We start from the raw sequence: 21,121 nt of genomic DNA, 5'->3' as shown, positions 1-21,121 counted from the left end.
CACAAATAATCCAAGTATAAATGATATTTCTTTACTTAATGATACTTCTTTTTATTATTTATTATACCTTTTCATTTACTTGTTATGTTGAAAATGGCTCGCAATGCTTGTCCTTTCTAAACTCGCATTGTGCACGAAACGATCGACTCGAACAGGATTTACCTTTCGAAATATCGTGATTACCAAAGGTCGCTACTTCCGAACATTTACAATCAAGATTTATATAAAGGGATCGATCATAGGGGTGCTTTTGTAAACGCAAATGACAAAAGTCCATGCCGGTAAGCCGGTTGAAATCGACATTCGTTTGCTTGCTTAAATTGTCTCGCCATTTATTGTGGTTCCCGTATTCTGCCACAAATTTCGACCTGCATGTCTCTCAAAATTTCGTATGGTTCGCATGCCATATGTTCGTATGCAAATTGCGCCTATTATATCCGTCAATACGTTTCGGCATACGACCGTATTGTCAATTGGATCAGCTGACGTGAAAATGTCAATCAAAGAAATTTCACATTTGCTTTCATAGCTGCATCAAAATGCACTATTAAAACGCATCACATTATCCAGAGGATAAGTATAAAATTACAATTCAAATCCCGATAATACAATAAAATTTTTTTATTTCCACTTACATGTGTCTGGGAACGCTTTTAATTTGACGCGATTTCCTGCGTCCGGAAATTTTCCGACTTTTCTTTGCTCGACGCGCGGTAATTCGTGAGCAACAACATATTGTGTAAAAACTCACGTGCAAATTAATTGATGCCTGAAGAATCCACACATCAACAGCATTTTAATTGCGTCATTGTCTCGTGAGACGGTTCTGCAATTAGCACGATTAGTATATAATTTAAATAATTCAAGTGAGATTTGCATGCAATAAGATGAGCGGAAGATTTATCGGCGCATACTTATCGCGTCGAATCGCTATTTAGACGGGATTAAGGAAATCTTTTTATGCAGCGGTATAATTTTATCCGCACGACGTTGCACTCTATTGCATGCACGTGACTTCATTATAAGCGCATATTCAGCGAATAATTTGCATTCTATTAATGACTTGCATATTGTTATCAGCCGGATATTTTTATTATCCTTATGATTGCATTGTTGTCTTTAACCGGTAACTAATTTAGGAAAGTAATCTATGTTGATATAAGGTATAAGCAATCTATACGTATGTATAAAATAGTAAAATTCATGATGTAGTAGGATATAAGAAGCATATGCGTATAAAATATTTAAAGAACGTCGTGACGTTCGATAAAAAATTCTCGCCTTGAATACATCTTGCTATTTTTCCTAATATATAATTTTGAGAATTGTCGCATTTTCGCGAAGTGAGATTCCGTCCAAAAAATCCATGCTGATTCAATGAACATTTGCAAGGATACGCGCGAGAGGTCGTTTCAGATTTCGCGCTATTATAAGATATAAGCAATCTATACGTATGTATAAAATAGTAAAATTCATGATGTAGGATATAAGAAGCATATGCGTATAAAATATTGTAAAAGACGTGTAATTCGATAAAAAATTCTCGCATATTGAATACATCTTGCTATCTTTCTTAATAAATAATTTTGAGAATTGTCGCATTTTCGCGAAGTAAGATTCCGTCCAAAAAATCCATGCTGATTCAATGAACATTTGCAAGGATACGCGCGGGAGGTCGTTTCAGATTTCGCGCCATTATGAGTCAGCAACAGGGTGATGGTAGCAGTCAGAGACCGGGGGTCGTTTTAAGTAAAGATAATGACAGTGTATACAGAAACATGCGTGGCTAATGCCGACACACGTCTCCGAGGTTTGCTCGCCGCTTCCTGCCTCATGTATTCAAATTAAACCACGTAACACCGTCATGGAATCAAGTATAATGGTAATGATGATAATGGTAAACGAGACCCATGGACGCCTTCGTCCATCGTCGCTAGATCTCGGGAAAGTATCGTGATTTCACGTCTCGCATGACGATGCACACTCTCGATCGTCGTGATAATTTACAGGATATCGCGCATCGCATTCACGATTAATAATTAATTCTCGGAAATTATATATCTCTAATCGACTAATTTAAATCTCGATATTTAATCGGATTATTACTTGTCGAATTTAAAAGGAAAACATGGCAAAAATCGCGACTTCAAAAATAGAAATAGGAGAACCTCTGTTAAGCTAGCAGGACCAAATTAGCAAAATCAAACCAAACTTATCACATTATTTAGTACCTATTTTGTACTAATTTGTACCACTAATAATAATTTTGTATAAAAAATCATGACACTGCCACGTTAATATTAAGTCAGCAAGACCACAATAAAAAAAAAACAAAAAAAAAAAGAAAATCAAGTACAGAAATATAACGAATAGTACAAATTATGCTACGTCAAATGTACAAGTAGCGATTAATTCTGGTAATGGGAACTTTATTCTTAAGACTGATAGGGCTAAATTCAATTGGGGGTTGTTTGAAGCAGAAGGAATGAATATATTAAGTTTTTTTTGATGGTACAAATTAGTACAAATTCAGTTTAGTGTATTTCTGATGACTTGATTTTCTTTTTTTTCTTTTTTTTATTGTGGTCCTGCTGACTTAATGTTAAGGTGGCAGTGTCATGATTTCTTTCGAAATTGCACAGGGTACAAAATTATTATTAGTGTACAAATTAGTACAAAATAGGTACTAAATAATATGATAGGTTCGGTTTGATTTTGCTAATTTGGTCCTATAGAGATAATAGGAGAACGATTAACTAGCGGCATGAGGGTTCATAAAATGTATTCGGTCGGTTAATAACAACACAAAAGAGAGGAAGAGATCATTGCCCGGCGCGCGAAGAAACTAATCTGTCGTCGGGATCGTTTCGTGATTCCTTCGGATCTGCTTCCTTCGTCTCGTCTCGTTTTTTTTTTCTCTCCGAGCCGCTAATAACCTCTTCCGGACCTACGTTCCGAGGACGTCGTTCCGCGAGCGACATAATTAAGCACGACGCTTAATGTAATTTTAATAACTGGATAAATAAACATAAGCGTGGGCAAGGCGGCGTAATTTGAATCCGGATGTGCCGACGATGAGCGGCTTCGATAAAGCATAATATTAATGCCTCACCATAGAGAGAAACTGCACGCACCTCTCTCTTTCTCCCTCGTCTCCTTCTGTCTTCGTCGCCCGAATCGTCGTTCTTGTCTCGCTCACCGCGCTGTTGCGTGTGATGCGTGCTTACGTGCGTGCGTGCATGCGTGCGTGCGTGCGAGCGTGCGTGGTGATGTTATTTCGTAGTTTATGCAACGTATGCTAATCCGACGCGCATCGACCATTCTTCAAATAATGAATAATCAGAATCGCTGATAACTGTCAAGCGCGTTAAAAATTTCGCCTTTGTATGGAGAGATTTTTTTTTCAAAATTATATATTAATGGGAATAATTCATTGAAAGTTTAATTATTTTACCACGAATTTTTTAGAACTTTGAAAATTAAACGTTACAAATACTTGTTACAAAAAACATCGATTGCATATATTATGCAATACTTTTTAGTTCATCGAGTTTACAATATTAATCTTGCGAGAATTTCTTGCTAATAAGCGTGACTTATTAGATCTGATTTAACTGGAACGCCGATTTTTTTCCCCGAGCACGCGTGCAATGACTTTATCATTAATTCTTAGTTCTGTAGAAGGAATAACGAGAGAAAGAGAGAGGAGATAATCAGTTTTTTTCATGCCTTCTTTTTCCATTATTCCATTTCGTACGCCCTGACTAATGTGCAAACGATTAGATATTCAGATCGTGCGTCTCCTTTACGAGCTGTTATGGTATTCCGCCGCTCTCTCGGACACGGCTTCGGCTGAAATTAACGATGAGATTCGCCGTATTTAATTATATCGAAGCACTTTTAATGGTTATGCGCGAGGTTTTGCTTTTTATGGAAGCAGGTGTTGAAAAATGACGAAGTAAAAGTTATCCCTCGTTCATGCGACGTATCTGACGACCCAAAAGAATAGAGGACAGTGAGAGAATTCTTATACATATTTCGATAACAATATATTTTCTTCAAAATGGACATGTTTAATTATTGTCGCTTCAACTCTCTCGGACTCTCCAGCTCGCAATTTCAATTTATCGCTGGTTTTGCTCTTCCGAAAAGAAAGGATCGCCATGAATTTTCATTGCTTGTTTTGCTTTTCTGAAAAGAAAGGAGCGTCATGAATTTTCATGGGCCTCTGCTCTCAAGGTTTTTAAGCCGTTTTCGCTGTAGTTAATAAATCGCCTGTCGTCATGCAACGCGTACAAATTTGCAGCGAAGTTGCGCGAGCAGAGATATCGTCGCGTTAACTCTCGCCCAGCCGCTACGAAGATTGATGGAACGCGAATCGCGGGCACGATCGCGGCCACGAAGAGAACGATCTTTACACCCTTGTCAGCGTTATCTAGATAGAGATTCAAATTCGCCATTCAGTTAGACGCGCGTCGCTATTAATTAATCATAGTGTGCTCCAATTTCAAACGAGGTAGATCGCGATCGGCGAATGTCCTATGAACCGACGATTTATCGATCGCAATAATGCCAGGATCCCTGGATTCGTGCCAGTGTAATTGCAATATAAGCGCAATTATCTCATTTAACGAAACGAATAATCAATTAGTCGCATTGTATGGATCAACGCATTCGATCGTTGTCACGTTTCAAAGCCTCCACGTTCTTGACCCACCATACGCAATTTGCATCTTAAAAAAACTTTATTCTTCTTACATTATAATTATTACTCTCTACGATAATACGTTTATTAATATAATATATAATTATACTCTCTGTGATAATATATTTATTCTTAATACATTTTTAGATTATATGATTCAATATGTATTTTGAGGAAAGGAAAAGAAAGAACATTTTAAATAGCAAAGATAAGTAAATATTATAAATATAATATATAAATATTATATTTTAAATATAAAAGATATAAAGCTAAATATATATATTATATATTTCTTACTAGCTATGTGCTCTAAATATTTTTACACGGTTACAATTTGATACGGAATATGAATATTTTACTACAATAGAAGCACTGTAGATTGATATTATCCAATGTTATCGGTGATAATAGCAGTGATGCGTGTCGACACCCTTGTCAGCTGTTGTTATGATGAAAACGCAAATTTATTAATCGACAAAATGATCGCTTATTAATTGGTAATATGCTTGCGTCACGCATAACGACCTAATTTTTCATGGATCTTCAATCAAACCTCAGAGCCTTCGCGAAGACGATCATGCATATATGTAGATACGGCTAATGTCGACGCTATATTGTTTGTGCGTGTGCGTGCACTTAAATGCATGCATTCATACATAAGCATAACTGTAACAATTTAGATGTCCACTGATTAGCCGCTTGTATTGTTCCTGCATTACGTTAATGTGGCATGCACGTCAAGTGTAGTATCTGTATACAATACAGAAAGTATTTCAGAAGTCGAGTACGTTAATATGAATACGGGTTCTTTCTGTGCAAAATAAAATTAAATATTACTTTTTCAATTGTGATTTTCTATCACGCAATAATTAAGTTTAAATTTTAAGTTAGAAAACGGTTGAGAAATCAACTGATAGATAAGATTTTATTTGCACGCTTGAGAGATCAATTAATAGATAAGATTTTATTTAATTGTGATCTTGAAATTGAGTTTGTCTCTGCAATTTTAGTCTTCCAATCTATACATTATATTAATGCGTTGACAAAGAAACAAACATTATTCATTTATTTAGCTATTTCTTATCTTACTTAATTGACTATTCATTTCTGTTTGACTCATATTGAGGAAAAAAGTGTTAAATCTAAAACTCCATATTTGCATACGTATGCATACTTATGCATGTTTCAGATTTTTTGGCGCGTCGAAAGAGCAAGTCCTCGCGAGATGGCCATTGTTTATAGCGCTTTAATTAGTCTGTTAATGTGATTAGAATAAAACCATACGTCTCTTATCTGATATGTTTCCGGCGAATCATGGGAATTATTTCCGTACATGCAAATATCAACGAAAAGGCGAATCGAGCTATGCTTTCGGAACGATCTTACGATAAGAACGACTACGCGTGACTAAGGACAGATTTCCATTTACTATGCGTACTATTTATTTCTACATGCAAATTAGTTGAAATAATTCTACGAAATATGTCACGCATCTCTAAAATATTTTTCATATTTTTTAAATAATTTCTACAAAAAATACGCTTGGCGGGAAATTATATAAAAATCGAAATATTATTTACATAATTTCTTTCTTTGATATTTGCAAAATTAAATTTACAAATGACATATACTCCGACCTTGCATTAGACATTAGAACATGTTTAAGTCATTACTGGAAGCGTAGCATTATCTTTTACGATTATCTCCTTTTATCATATCTCGAGCCGACCATTTATAAGCGATTTACTCGTAAATGATATGGATCGACGTTCTAAGATCTCGGTCACATTATACATAACTTCAATCGTGGATAAGTAAAATGTGCGCGAGCTATTAAGAGTACTTACGTTTTTTTTTTTACTCAGAATACGAATTGCCTAATTACGCGTTTACACATATACGTGGACTAAAGGTATCCGAGGCTCACACCCGGCACGAGTAGCGATCCAATCACACCTAACGATCGCTAACGGCCTGTGGTCGTCGCGAGAAATCGAATGTTAATTATATTTTAAGAGAACGGACTCTGGTAATTAGGATGCGGCGAGAACACGCGCGCAAGGACGTTCCTCTGGGCGATGTGTGATCACACTTAAGGATAATATCTCCCGTATAGTGGTACATATTAGGCGATTTTTAACGAGTCAAGCGTGCTTAACGGCGCGTTGAGCAGTTCCTTGGGATTAACTGGCCGTGCCTAAACGCGTTAATGCATTATTGTACCGGGCGCGTACAGAAAGACAGAAGTAATTAACCCCCGCGCCTCGTGAGCGGCGATATTTTAAGGTCCACTTGCACATGTCTTGCCGGTGACTTCTTAATCGACCGTACGGCTTCATCACGTCGTTGATTTCATTCCGACGTCTTCTCTCGCTTTCTTTTTTTTTATCCCTCCGGGTATATACGCGAGGTCGCGGTCGTTAGCTCATCGAGGGCAAAGGTCGAATCGCGGCTGGTTCAAAATTTTCAGCAGTGACATTGCGTATTCCTCTAATTTTAATTGTTTAATCATCAAGCGAAATATCGTTGATGAAACGTATCAATTAGATAAACATCTTATTTTACGATACGCGGAATCATCCTTCACCTTTCGTTCAATTTGCGTTTTCCGCGAGGCCTCATGATGTTTACATCCGCTCGATGGTCGATGGTATAAGTCGTTCCAAGCGGATGATTCATCGACTAACTGCATGCGTACGCTGCGCGTGAGAATAATACAGGGTAGCCGGGCATTCCAGCTCGGAACGTTGCACCGGGACGACGCTTTATGCAGAATTTCCACGGAAAAGGGGTCACATGTGCGGAATGATGAAAAAGAAAATAAGGAAAGGGTGCTTGCTCGTGACTCATTACATTAATCCTTAGCGTATACACTTTGTTTATTCATAAGCCTATTTATTTTACTTATACCTTATGTGTAACAAAGATGTAAAAACGATACTCTTTGATTAATTACGATATTTAGCATGTGTAAATTTGTTATGCAGAAAAGTAAAAGTCTGTTTTATGCGTTTTTTTTTTATTCTATCGTAGTATTATTTATATTCTATTGTAGTGTTATTTATATCTCTCTCCTCCGCATAATTTTATCGTTGAATTAAATCTAACAAATGATTTAGTGTCGTTGATTGCATAATCAAACTAACATTTGACATTTAACTAACTTGAAAAATTAATCATGTGATTCGAGTATTGAGCGCTAAACAAAACCGCTTCGAATATTTAATATGCATTTTATTTAAATTCCACAATCGTAAGTGTTTCTTCAGAAAATATCTGCTATTCGAATCTCGAAATGATATCTCTTTTCGCATCTGAAAATGACATTGTATTATCGGCCATCGAATCGATATCGAAATAATCGAACCAATTCTTGGCCGCTCGATCAGTTTTTTTTTCTCGATCTTAATCGTAGCTATCGTCAACAACGAGGATCCGTTGGATCCTAATATCGATCGTTGACACTTCCGCGAAATGTCATAAACCTTTCCCCTTCCCTCTTCTCTTAAATTGTAATTGGGACTAGCGCCGATTTGCGCGATGCAGGAAAACCTCAGCGTACATCCTTCTTTCACGTTTGTTCTCATCGTGCCGCGGCTTGTCGCGCGCAACACAGAGAGGAAATTAATCCTGAGAACACGGCTTTTTGTCGACGTGAACACCCAAGTGGCCGCGAGCGCGTGTCTTAAACGCGCAAAGGTCGGGTGAAGCAATTTGCGTCACTCGAGTGTGTTAATACTTCTCGTCGATCTACACCGTAGGAGCTCGCGTCTCTGTGCGAGATAAATTTTAATAAACTTGCAGCATGTTACAAAAAAAAATTGGAGTATTCAGGTCCCTTGAGTTGGATGGATTTAAATAGTGTAACGGCTTTATGTCCAAATTTACAACATCATTCTTCATTATGAAGCGTGATGTAATACATTCTTTCACTCGATAATAGTTTCTTTTTTCTATATTCGTGATTCGATCATAGATTAATACAGTTATATTGTTTTTCCTCGCTTAAAATATATTTCTCTCGAATTCGAATCATCGAGTTCGCTGCAACTTTGACGTCAATGATGTCGGAGGAAGAAGGCCTTCTTTCCTGTCAGCAAGGATTATAAAGTGTTGGTAAAAATGACGCTTCAGATAGGAAGTCTCTCTCTCTCCTCTTCGCAAAAAGGGGGCCCGATTCACCAGGAATAAGAATGCCACGCACGCGTGCGAGACCCGGGGATTCGGTCGTGGTTTACGAGTCGCGAGCGGTCGTAAAAGTTTACTATTTTGCGCGCATAAGCCGACGCGATAATGATTACTACTTCCGCGCGCGGCGCGGTTTCTCTCTCTCTCTCTCTCTTTATGCGCGCCGAGAGGAAGTCGGCGTCTCGCGGATCTCGTCGTATCTCAAGATCGACCGTCGTTCGAAGCTTTTGTTCGCGTCTCGATGGGCGGGCCGGCCCATTGTCCAACTCTCTCCTTTTTTCTCTCTCTCTTTCGACGATCCTTCCTTCTCTGTTTCTCTCGAAACGGTCGCTACCTAAACTCTTTCCTGGCACGAAAATGCGTGCCCACCACCGCGGTCGCTTACTTTTTTGCCCCCGTAACTCTCATTTTGATCAATTTGAGTTTTTTGTCGGGGCGGCAACCGTTGACTTTACTACCGAGACCTCATCTCTTCTCTCGCCTGCTATCTCCTCCTCTCTCCTTCCCTCCCTCTCAGCCTTTCGTCTCTCTCTCTCTCGCCCGCTCCCGCTCGTTGATTACCTTTCTCGGCGATGTCGTTGCTCTTTCTCTCTCGCACCATGTGCGCATACGTTAAATCTCGCATCTTCCATCCCACATACTCCTTCCTTCGATATAGTGACTCACTCGCTCGCTCGTTCATGTTGCGTTTCCGGGCCTCGCCGCTAGACGAAGAAGGGTACAGTGACGGATTGTTAGCCGGGGGCGGGTCTGATAGTTGGCACTCTTCTGTCCTTAGGATCGCGGCGGAAGTGCCTCGTAATTCGCGGCGGATTTTGTGTCTACGAGCGCACGGAACGCAATGTGATTTCATCTTCCGAATATCGCTCGCCGCGATTAATTTTTATTGCCACCATATAAATGTCCATTTTTCAGGACTCGTTGATAAAAGCCGAACACTTGCGATCTGAGAAAATCTATTTGATTTTATTTAATTGAAATATAATGAGAGAAATAAATGAAATAATTAGATTAAATTGAAATATAATGAGAGAAATAAATGAAATAATTAGATTAAATTGAAATGTAATGAGAGAAATAAATGAAATATTTGGATTAAATTGAAATATAATTATAAAATAATAAATAAAAGATAAATTATGCAGAAGCACCCATCTGATCACCTGTATTATATTTCTTATTAACTAACGTCACTTGTAAATTATACATGATGAAGAATCACGAACGCGAAACGCGTTGTCACTTGCTCTTTCGTGTTTAGTTGGTCGAATAGAATCTCTTGTGGAACTTGTCTAGCTAATCGTAGAATCGTACGTGACCGATCGTCCGGTCTTGTCGATTCGTGCTGTAAAGCGTACCGTGAACGGAATCGTGAAGCGTCGAAAGACCGCCGCGCAGTTGGACATTCTCTATTTGTTACGGTTAGATACAGGGAAACGCGTGTTTGTATGCGTGTACTCTGCCACCGTATCACATAAAAATCAATAGTTAATACATTTTCCCCAGCATGGGGATACGGAGAGTTAAAAAATGTAATTTTACAGACCTAATATACGTGAAACTTCGTATTTCTTTTCTCAAGACAGTTTATTCAGGCCAATAAAATTTGTACACATTAACGATATAAAAGTATCGCATATATTTCCGTCAAAACTGACGATCCTGATGATGGATAGTCGTGCGACATGTTTGCTCATCGGAAGGAAACATAAAATCGCGGGAACGAGAGTTTCCCATTATCGAGTGGGAGAATCGAGATTGGCCTCGGCGTAACCGCAATAAGTCACAGAAAAGAGTAGTCGATGCTCCCGGAAGTGGAGTCGGCGGCGAATGAACTAACGGATGGACAACGCGGACTATTATTTAACTTTAATTGATGATAGCTCGCAAACTGTTCCACATTGATGGTCATCGATAATCGCTAATGATTCCGATCTCTAGCGCACTGCTGAGGGGCAGTTACCGCGCGAAACAATCCTCTTTCTACTCTCCATCTCTCTCTTTCTCCCTCTATCTCTCTTTTTCGAGCGCGTGAACATCTCCAAGTATACGCAAGCGTGCGATGATCGATATTTCGTATCGATCCTCCGGCACATGGATATTTCTCTGTTCCTTTAACGGTACCGAATTTGGACTCTCACGCCTTTCACGGCCTAGTTTGAGATACGTGAGTTTATTGCAATATGGAATAGATGTCAATTGTTATTTTTGTTCACGCTATGTTTATATTATCGCGTTTACCCTCTTTATTATTTTTGTTTTGTAATTTAATAAGTGAATTATATAATCCAAGCAGTATTTTTAATTTTTCATTTATATCCGCACAGAGAAAAATGTATACTGTATTCAAGTAAATATTATTTATTTTAAGTGTATCATAAGTTTGTATATCCGCAAATATATTATAAGTTTACCCCAAGTATTAAATTTAATTGAATATATTCTGAATTTTAGTAAGTGCAGTATTTTAATCAAGAATATTAAATTAAAACAAAAATTTGGTTTGCTTACTACAAGAATTGACGTAAAGTAAGTTGAATTTTTCTTTGATACAACTTTACAATATTCTTGAAGAGAAAATAAATTCTTCTTTTGAATACATGAATTAGATTTTCTAACACTTGTGATGAGTATATTTTAAGATTATTATCAAGAATATATTCTTTGTTGAAGAAAACTATTACTTAAAAAAAGAAAAATAAATGGAATAATCACTTTTCTTGGCAGTAGAATGATATTTTTCTTTGTGCGGATAAGAAATCTTTTGTCAAAATATTAATATTAATTGACAGAAACATATAAATAATTCAAAGATACTTTGCAACTACTTTGAATAGGTATTAAAATGTTTTCTTATACTTTGTTAGAGTATCCACTCGTCGAATAATGCAAGTAATCGGTTAATCGATAGATGGGCGCATGATACGCCATGAGAAGCGGAATTCGCGTCGGTCGAACGAGATCGTTACATTGTTTCTGCTATTTCGTGTGCGGGCGGGAGGGAGAAGGAGTAAAGGGGGAGAATCGAATGACGTGTTACAAAGGTAGTTAGCGGAAGAGGTCCTCAGGGCTACGTACATTCAAGCCTATTGGTATTTCTCTCTTTCTCTCTCTTTCTCTCTCACGATGGGAAGAAAAAAAAAAGGACAGACGTCGGTGGTACAAACGCACCCGCGGTGATGATTAACAGCCGGGCCCGACGCATATCTCCGGGGCCCGACCGGCGAGGGTAATCGATTAATACGCGATATCGAACCCGCGCGTCTCCCTCGCGGCCATTGTTTGTTGTTAATTATACTGATACATCTAATCGACAAGCGAGAATCGGGCGCGGGTTATGATTCGGCGATTTGACCGGGCCTCGCTCTCGAGATGTAAATGTTCCTTTAATGCAGATATCGGCGGCGCTGTACCGGTCGACAGTCTAGAGATACGGCGGCATTGTTTGGTAACATTGTAACGTTGCACCGCTCCGTTTATCTGCGCCGGGCATCTCTCGGGGATCCGGCATTCTAATTAATACAAGTCGACGCGTCACGGCGACCGGTTTCATTACGGACGTGGTACGAAACGAGAATCGACGTTATGACATTTATACGCGAGAGCGTATATTCTCCGCGCGCAAATTTAATCGGACAGTCTGTTAAATCCCTCCTGCAAATTAATTCGCAAGATTGTAATTACCTTTGGAATTTTCTCGATTGAATTGTATTTGCGCGAGCGTCAAGTTCCATAGGTTATATTGATATTGACAAATATACATTAGCAATATAGATGATATATTTTCAATATTGATATGAATATTGATGAATGAACATACATTTATTTGCATGTGCATCTTTTATTTCTTATAATTTTTTTAAAGAAAAATTTCTTCAGAACAGAAAATTATTCTCTCTATTATTATAAGAATAATAAATTTATTTCGTGCCTGTGTGATTGGATATATATAGGCATGTATTGAAACGCGTGTATCAAAGTAATATTTATACTAATTAAATGAAAATATTTGGCGAGAAGAAATACAGACGAAAATCAGTCAATGTATAGGTCAGTGAATGTTTATATTATATATATACATAAATATTCGCTCGTACTGTCGATAAAACTCGATCTTAATCAGTATTATTGGAATAGCGTTAGCGAAGATATCGTTGATCTCTTTAGAAATATAATTTTATAGACCTATATAGTCATATATTCGATTTGTATTGTGGATAATGGAACGATTGATGACATTGCAATCCTGCGGACCTCTTCGTAAGTAAATTCATCCATTATTACATGTTTGTACACGCGATATACATATATATTGTTGATAATACATTTCTGCAGACATTATTTCGTCGACGATAATATGAATATCTCAATATACTTATATATATATTATTAAAAATTTTTTATTTCTTCCAATTTTTTTGTGAAGGACAATTTTTGCAGAACAGGAAATTATTTTCTCATAAGAATAATAAATTTATATCATCGATATGATTTATAAATATGGAAACGTCTTTATCACGTTAAAATGCAGAACAATCTACAATTTAAAGTTTTCATTACATATTCTTTCGTATGATTACATGGTGACGTAACGTCGTGCCTTCGAGACATAAATATCGCATGTAATATTGTACAAAATGCCAAAAGGAAAAAAGATTTCTGGTATTCTCATAAAGTACAACGAGTTTGTTTCGCGCGAATGTCCTCCCACCTATTAGGCCGAGGTTAACTGTTAAATCGCCAGTTAATTGCGCTCCCAAGAAGAGAGCCGCGTTGGTTCCCCGTCGATGGTGCGTGGCCGAGGCCCCGAGAGTGTCGCGTTAATTACCGAGCGTTAGACAGGCTCCTCCCTCCCGGGGTATAGGTAGATGGATGGATTACTTAACACTTGTCACGCCTCGCTAATTAACATTCAGTCATCTCCCTCTCGGAAGTGTTGCCCTTGCCCCGCCGACGACGACGATGATGACGATGACGACGCGACAGGTGGAAAGTCGTTTAATATTTATCGACCATCGCTCCCGACCCCGTTGGCATCTTCGGGGCCCGCACGCACCGGCAGGCAACCAACCGGTCTTCGGATCCTCGCTCCTCAATCAGAATTCATGTTGGCGCGCGCGACGCTTCACGGAAAATATTAGAATACGAGACGTCACGCGGTCGTCGATTAGTGACGGATAAACGGACGGGTATTCTTCTTCTTCTTCTTTTTTTTTTCATTTTTATTTTTATCCGCGACTGTCAACGTCTCGCGGGATCTCTCGGCGGGATGGGTCGCGCCGGAATTCCAGATGCAGGACGTTTCGTCCCATCGAATGTAATCTGCGCGTTCGATCGCAGATGGACGGGTGTCGTCGACCATACGCACATTGTCGAACGCAGGCAGGTTTATGTGGTAACTGATATAACTTAACACGTTCAACGCGCTGTGACAGCTAATTCTAACATTGACGATAAAGGTTCTTGGAAGATTGTCGCGAAAAATGTTTAGCGAGAGAATTTTATTAGCTGCTTATATGGATGAGAAACCTCGATGCCAGCTCGATGTGAATGAGATAAATAAAGATCGCGATATTTTGGCAAATGCGTGGCAAATGGTGCGTGTATTGTCGTATAATTGTCAAGGACGTCGATTAGAATGAAAATAATAACCACCAGCGCTCACTTTCGAACCTCTCGTCTGTTTGATCGACAAATTCTGTTAGTTACTTTTGATTCGGATCATCTTATTTTTAACAATAATCATTTCTCTCCAAAAAAATATTTAAAATTATTTTATATTTATGATATTTCTAAAAATATTTTATATCTATGATATTATGATAATTTCTCTATACACTTTTTTATAATAGACGAAATCATGCAAAGCGACACATGTGTACGAATGAATCACACAAATATCCGTAAAATAATGATTGCGCTGTCAAAATGGTCACACATTCAGGAGGTGGCGGAGTTGAGGAGTTAATTAACAAACTTAAGCAACATTTGATACGGTCAATGCTTGAATGGTTGACAGCCTGGGAAGACCGTGTCCCATTGGCGCTAATGCCGAGGCTAATGACTGTAGAAGTCGATGTCATAATTGAGAGAAAAAAAAAAAGATAATGCTGGTATCCTGTTTGAAGAACGCGACGTCAGAAGAAACGGTTATGACATAATTACGCAAATACGTCGTCTCATTTCACGCTTTATCCATTCAGCTTACACATTTTGCTTCGACCTGAAAAAAAAATTAATATACCACACGTTCACGATTTTCTAATCAAATAAATTTAACGATAGAATCAGCCGACCCGAGATACATCATCCACTGGTGATCGGAGAAAAAAGAAATTTATGCGTTACAAGACTAAAATGTGTGAAACCTCACAATCAGCTTTGCACGGAATAATTATGGGTCCTCGATGGCCGTTCGATCGCGGTATATACGTTACTGCCGTGACATCTAATGAGGCTATTAACACGCTTCGCGCCGCCGAGGAAACTTGGACGGTCGAGCGTTTATGACAGCCGATGACCTACCTACCTACCTACCTAGCCGCTTCCATTAGAGCCGCGTACGAGCGTGGTTGAGTGAGACATTTGCCGGCTCCCGCCGAGCCTCTCTCCGTCTCTCTCGCTCTTTCTTTCTCGTCTTTGAGGTGCAGGTGCCGTCGAAGAAGGTACCATTTAAAACTTCCTCGCTTTTACGCTGTACCGCGCGCAACGACGCGTGCCTTCGGGCCCGATCCTGAGACGCGACGACGCTATTAGCCGGCTCGGCGCATTAAGCGAGGATCTCCGACGTTACGTAAGATTCCCCGGTTGCTGCGGCCGCGGATTACAAACGACTCGCTCTCTCGTGGTCGGTTAAAAATCACTTATGACGATCGGCTCCTTTGCCAGCGAGACCTGCGGTCGGATAGATTATCGCGGGAAATTTTCTCTCAACGTATGCAAATTACACGGAATCCGGAGAGGGAGCGGGAAGGCAGGGGAGGGAGAGAGAGAGAGCGTGATTGCGTCGTAAGATTGCGTCGATTATATCGCGTATATATGAATCACGATCGTCGCGGATGAACGAGCATATCGATGTGCGTAACCTGTGTCATTGAGCGAATGAGAATTGAAAATCAACGGCAAAATTATCCGCCGAGGTGGCTTCCTCTACGCGACGTGACGCGTAGTAATTTTAATACACATTGTTTCCTTCGAATGTGAATTCACTCGCGTAACTGTCGATATGCATTCAACCTTGCCGGTTAATTCTCTCGAAATGAGATAGAGTTAGTTATTACTATTGGCAGTAATTGTTTCAAATTATGTCGACAATTGGAAACCGTAATGACGATTCCGTGTGTATCACGTCCCGTGATAGATCATCGAGTTTACGCCTATCACGCGATTGTTATTATTATGGAATAAAGTAGAATGAAAACTTGGAGAATGCTTTTTTTCCGACACGTGGTACTTAATTAGAACACTTTATTTTGGAAAAAAATTCCTCTTTATAATATCAGAGCGCATAATCTTATATATTATGTATTAATATGATACCGTATCATTTATTAAATTTAATTAATAACCGCGAAACGCATGTTCTCGCTTTACTATGCGACGTTCCATTTAAATCGCAGATACCCAAGAGATACCCAGAAAGCCAGCTCTAGTATCGAATACGAATAATTAATCGTCTCGCTTGTGGTTACAGTACTATATAGCTAATCGAATGCGAATGTTTTCTGTTGCAGACTCGTGCGAACCCGTTGCGGAGCGACCTTACGGTGAGTGACTCACGATCTCAATTTCCCAGAGATTATACGAGACCGTATTTACATCGCTGTAAAAATCGTCGCGGAACCTTCTATTCAGTATCATCCGTGAAAAAAATTACCCTCTCCTATTACGCAGTCTATGCGCTTCTCGAATCGCGTTGACTTGACTCGCCGTCGACCACTCGTGCAATTCGCTTCCATTCAGGTGCCTCATTCGCCGTTGATTTCATACGGCATTGCGAAACGCGATGTAACGCCGCTGGGTGCCCGTTCTCTCTCTTCTCTTCTCTTTCTCTCTCTCTCTCTCTCCTTTCTCTCTCTTTCTTTCCTCTCTTTTTATTTCTTTTATAGCGTGCACGATCGCCTATGCAAACGCGCAAATTAGATCGAATTCCCGGAACAATTACTTCAAACAGAAAGTATCCGGTGGCCGACTAGTTTGATATCGCAGGTATATATCAATTCGGGCAAAAAGAGAGGCAAGAGTGTTTTCGATTGTAATAGGCTACACGTTCATGTTTCACGAACCGCCGCGATCGGCTTTTCTTGCATTTATTTATATAACTTAAACGCGTGAGGAGTATGTATAAGTTCTTTTTAATATTGGAGCAATTTCTTTTTTATAACGTCATTTTCATTAGCGGATCAAAATTTTTTTCACGATTTTTGCGGCTTAATTTTTGGTTCCGCCGACGACTCGCCTCGTTCTTTTCTCTCTCTTTCGGTATCCTCGTTCGTCGACACTTACTCGAGTTCAATGACGGCGAATCCGACAAGCGAATCCGACGATGGAAGAGACGTTTCGAAAAGCCGTCCATCTCTGGGCGTGATATCAAGTCAGGGAAGGGGGCTGTTAGAAGGATATAAAAAGTCGCGTTGCATCCGGTCTCGCGTCTCCTCTATGCCAGAAGTCATAAAATTCAGCATTATGCGATTCGGGGCCTGTGTTTTGTCCCCCTTTCGAGATTATGATTATCCCAGCAGTGGCGGCAGCCACCGTGGCTAATATCACGCAATAAGCACGCCGGAGCCCAAGAAAGCAACGGTCTATCTTTCTCTCTATCTCTTTCTCCCTCTCTGCCGCTCGGTCTCTACCTTTAGCCGCGTTCGTCCTCGTCCTTCTTAACCTTCTCTTCTTCTGTTTTCCTTCTCTGGTATATAATATGTGCCACCAAACCTGATGGTGTAAACGGCCATCCAGTGGAAACACGTGGATGGTCCAGGACGGAGGAAGAGAAGGCCATCAAACGGACCGCGCAGCCCCGCGGAGGGCATTCTAACTTTCCTGAAGCGACTCCATCTTCACGGTCTATCGTACGTTTGAGAACACCAAGTCGCAGTAGTCGACTAGGTGTTGCGTTGCTAATGGTATCGGAATGCCCACAAGGCTCTTTGGGTCGTTTATATTCTAGTGAGGTAGAGTATTTTTTAAAAATTTTCTTTCCTTTATTTGTTATTTTTTTTACAACACATTTTTTTAAATAATAAATTTTATCTTCGCCTAAAATTGAAATTAAATTCGCCCTTGTGCCACTGAGGCAAGCACGCGCTTTAAAGGACTCTCGTAGCACGCGTTTCGGCGGATTCAGTCGAGGTAGTCGAGATTTTCGGGGGTTGTCGAATCAACAGGTCCCGATTATGAGAGTGTAAAGCGTTTTGAATCTGACCCCTCGTGAGAGGGGCATGAATCCTCGGGCGCGAATCTCGATGTAGGAGGAAAAAAAGGGCGAATCTTGTCCGTGGGGGGTCGTGTCAGGCAGCTCCTCTCCTGATCGGTGAAATCGCGCGCGTGTGCTACGCGCGTACGTATGTATTAAACGTTGCGGGGGTGGTCCGGCTACCCCAGGCTACGGGGATGGCTGACAGCCGATTAGGGCAAGGCGGGAGGGAGGCCCCCATGGAAAACTTAAAATAACATCGCTCGATCATCCGGGTGTCTTCACAGACAGCCGACGACGTCGTGCTCCGTCATTCAAACGCTTACCATCCCATCACCTTGCCGCTATTTTACCCTAGTCCTAGTGGACCATCAGCGAGTATTTTATTCGCGAATAAAACTGTCCTCAAACACTTTTACATAACGCGTATATTAGTTATTATATTGAAATTTGTTTTTCATTAAAAAATTATAGAAAGAAATTAAATCATCTGCTATTTTAAGGCAGATGTACAACAGTTCTTTTTATTTGTCATGAATCATGTAGTAAACTATACTATTTGTTTTGCAATTTGTCTGTTAGCAAAATTGAACAAACATATATTTGGAATACTTTATAAAAAATAATTTTATATATATATTTTTCTTTTTATATATTTTTAAAAAAGTACGTATAAAATTATTTTTTAATTATTCGAGGATCGTAGATTCTAATATTATTTAAAAAATACTTGGATCGCGAGAGAAAGAGACATCATTAAAAGATTCTAGAATTGTTTTTGATGTCGGACAAGAAAATTTATCAACCAGTCAGAGGTTGAGCACCTCTTCGATGCTCATTACAGAGCGTCCCGCCCCCGGCGGCGGATAATCAGGGTGTGTGGGGGAGTGAGGGGGGCGGGGGCGGTGGGTGACCTCGCCCGGGGCCTTTACTCTTCTCTTCTTCGCCCTGCCACTTCCATGTCTCTTTTCCTCCTATCTCTGACAAAGTATGCCCTTCTCGCTTCTCTCGCCTCTATATATTCTCGTCTCCCTTTCTCCTGTTGGTATCCGCGAGTCCTTTTCTCTCGTCTACCAACTACCTGCGAAGGTGACGGAGCAGCAGCTCCGAGTTCGCTTTACGAATCGCGACCTCGCCGGTACTTTGCATTCGGTGTGCATTGCAATCATCCTATCCTTTGTCGTTTCTCTTCGAAATTAGAGAGAGTTCCGTCTATATACAACAATGTCATTTTATGTAATATCTTGCATCTTCCATCATCTTTCCAGTATCTAGAAAAATAATGGAAATATTTATACAAGTTTCGCATTTAATATATCACATATATATATTATCATCTTTTAGAAAAACCTTCAAAAAATTATTAAAAATATTACTCCGTTTTATACGTTTATATTTTTATATCGTCGCGACTCGTTCTTATAAAAGATAATTTTTTAAATGTCATATTTGCATCTACATCTTAATATTTTTGAGATGAGAAGATTAATTGATACGTGAGAAAGAAAGAGGGGAGAACCACCGACTATTTCGTTGCGAATAATAATGATTATGGATCTCGAGCAGAAAATGGCGTTGGTGAGGGTTGAAAGTAAAGTTTTTTTTTTATTCGTGCAGTTGATTTGCTTCCTTTTTCATGGTTCATTATCTATGCGAAGTTTGGTAAGGAGAACGCGGAGCAGATGTGGGGTAAAAAAAGGGGAGGAAAGGTCCGAGGTCAGGATTCACGAAGAATTGAGAGAGTTTCAGGACACGTTGCTGAATAATTGGAATACAAACAGGGGAATCGGCGCGTGGATTCTCAACCTGTGGATCCTCGGAAAGAGAATTTAAACATCGTGGAACCGGATAATTTGAAAAACTAGCATCGAGCGGAAGTCCTTCGAGTCCGATCGATTTAATTTGCGAAGAGCGCGCGAAGAAGGAGCGGATCCTTGCAAAGAATCCGTTATGGTTCTCGTATACCGCGATCAAAGAAATCTCTTCCGCGAATAGTAATTCCATGCGTGAAGCACCGGTAGAGCCGCTTGCCTTTCTCAAAAACTGTATGCACGTTTCACGAGAGCGTTTCCGAGAAATTTTATATAACCGCCCGTCGTTGTTGCCTATTCACAGTATGTGCCGTTCAGGATGCGAGATGTACACTCTTCTCGCCGTTACGTATCGGAATGCGACTGTACCAGGATGATGCCCGATCGCCCGTTTATCCCGTTACGAGATTCTTTCTTTCCTCCGCAAACGCACCGGTCTATCGCGAACTCGTTCGAGAGACAAGGGCAAGAAACGTTGATGTCACTCTAGATAGTCTTAGAGGCCCTCTACGCGTCCTTTTTCCCTCTTCAAGATGGTCAAGAAAGTTCAACGAGTCGGAGGCTCGTGTAATCGAATCCCGTTTCAGGATTGACGAGATTTATCGCGAATACAGATTTTATCGAGTCTAATGTTCGAAACGAAGATGGCCTTCTGCGTTAATTAATGGAGTGCACTTTTTATTCAGAAATCGATGATCGATTCTATCGCATATTATGTTCTCTCGCACAGATGCGTAAAGTTGAAAACTGCAACGGCATACTTGAAAACGAGACCTCGCTATAATTTCCGTAATTATCCCTTCTCTTATTCGTACGAATTTGCATACGTGACTGCAGAGACGCGTTATTCAATCTCTCGAATAGCGGCGGAGGAATGTTAGAGTTTCCGGAATCTGTTAACGAGCGAATATGAGAAACGACGTCGCCGTCCGTTTTATCCGGCCCATCTCTGGCGAGGCCGATGTCCATTCACCTTCGTCACCTCACGTCAGGAAACGCATC

The 21,121-nt window shown here is 39.9% G+C and overlaps 1 protein-coding gene across 2 annotated transcripts in view; it reads left to right on the top strand.

Annotated features, from left to right (window-relative positions):
* LOC105254219 (POU domain protein 2) overlaps nucleotides 1-21,121 on the top strand; it is a 124,023-nt gene that overhangs the window by 10,537 nt on the left and 92,365 nt on the right. For both annotated transcript variants that reach the window (XM_020028425.2, XM_025406018.1), the window contains exon 2: nucleotides 16,627-16,659. In XM_020028425.2, the coding sequence (XP_019883984.2) occupies nucleotides 16,627-16,659 (33 nt within the window). The remainder of the gene's footprint in view (nucleotides 1-16,626; nucleotides 16,660-21,121) is intronic.

Source organism: Camponotus floridanus, unplaced genomic scaffold (genome assembly GCF_003227725.1).
Source record: "Camponotus floridanus strain SB8 unplaced genomic scaffold, Cflo_v7.5 scaffold13, whole genome shotgun sequence".
Classification (NCBI taxonomy): Eukaryota; Metazoa; Arthropoda; class Insecta; order Hymenoptera; family Formicidae; genus Camponotus; species Camponotus floridanus.
Note: the sequence above shows the minus strand (reverse complement) of the source record. Positions and strands in the feature narration are given on the sequence as shown.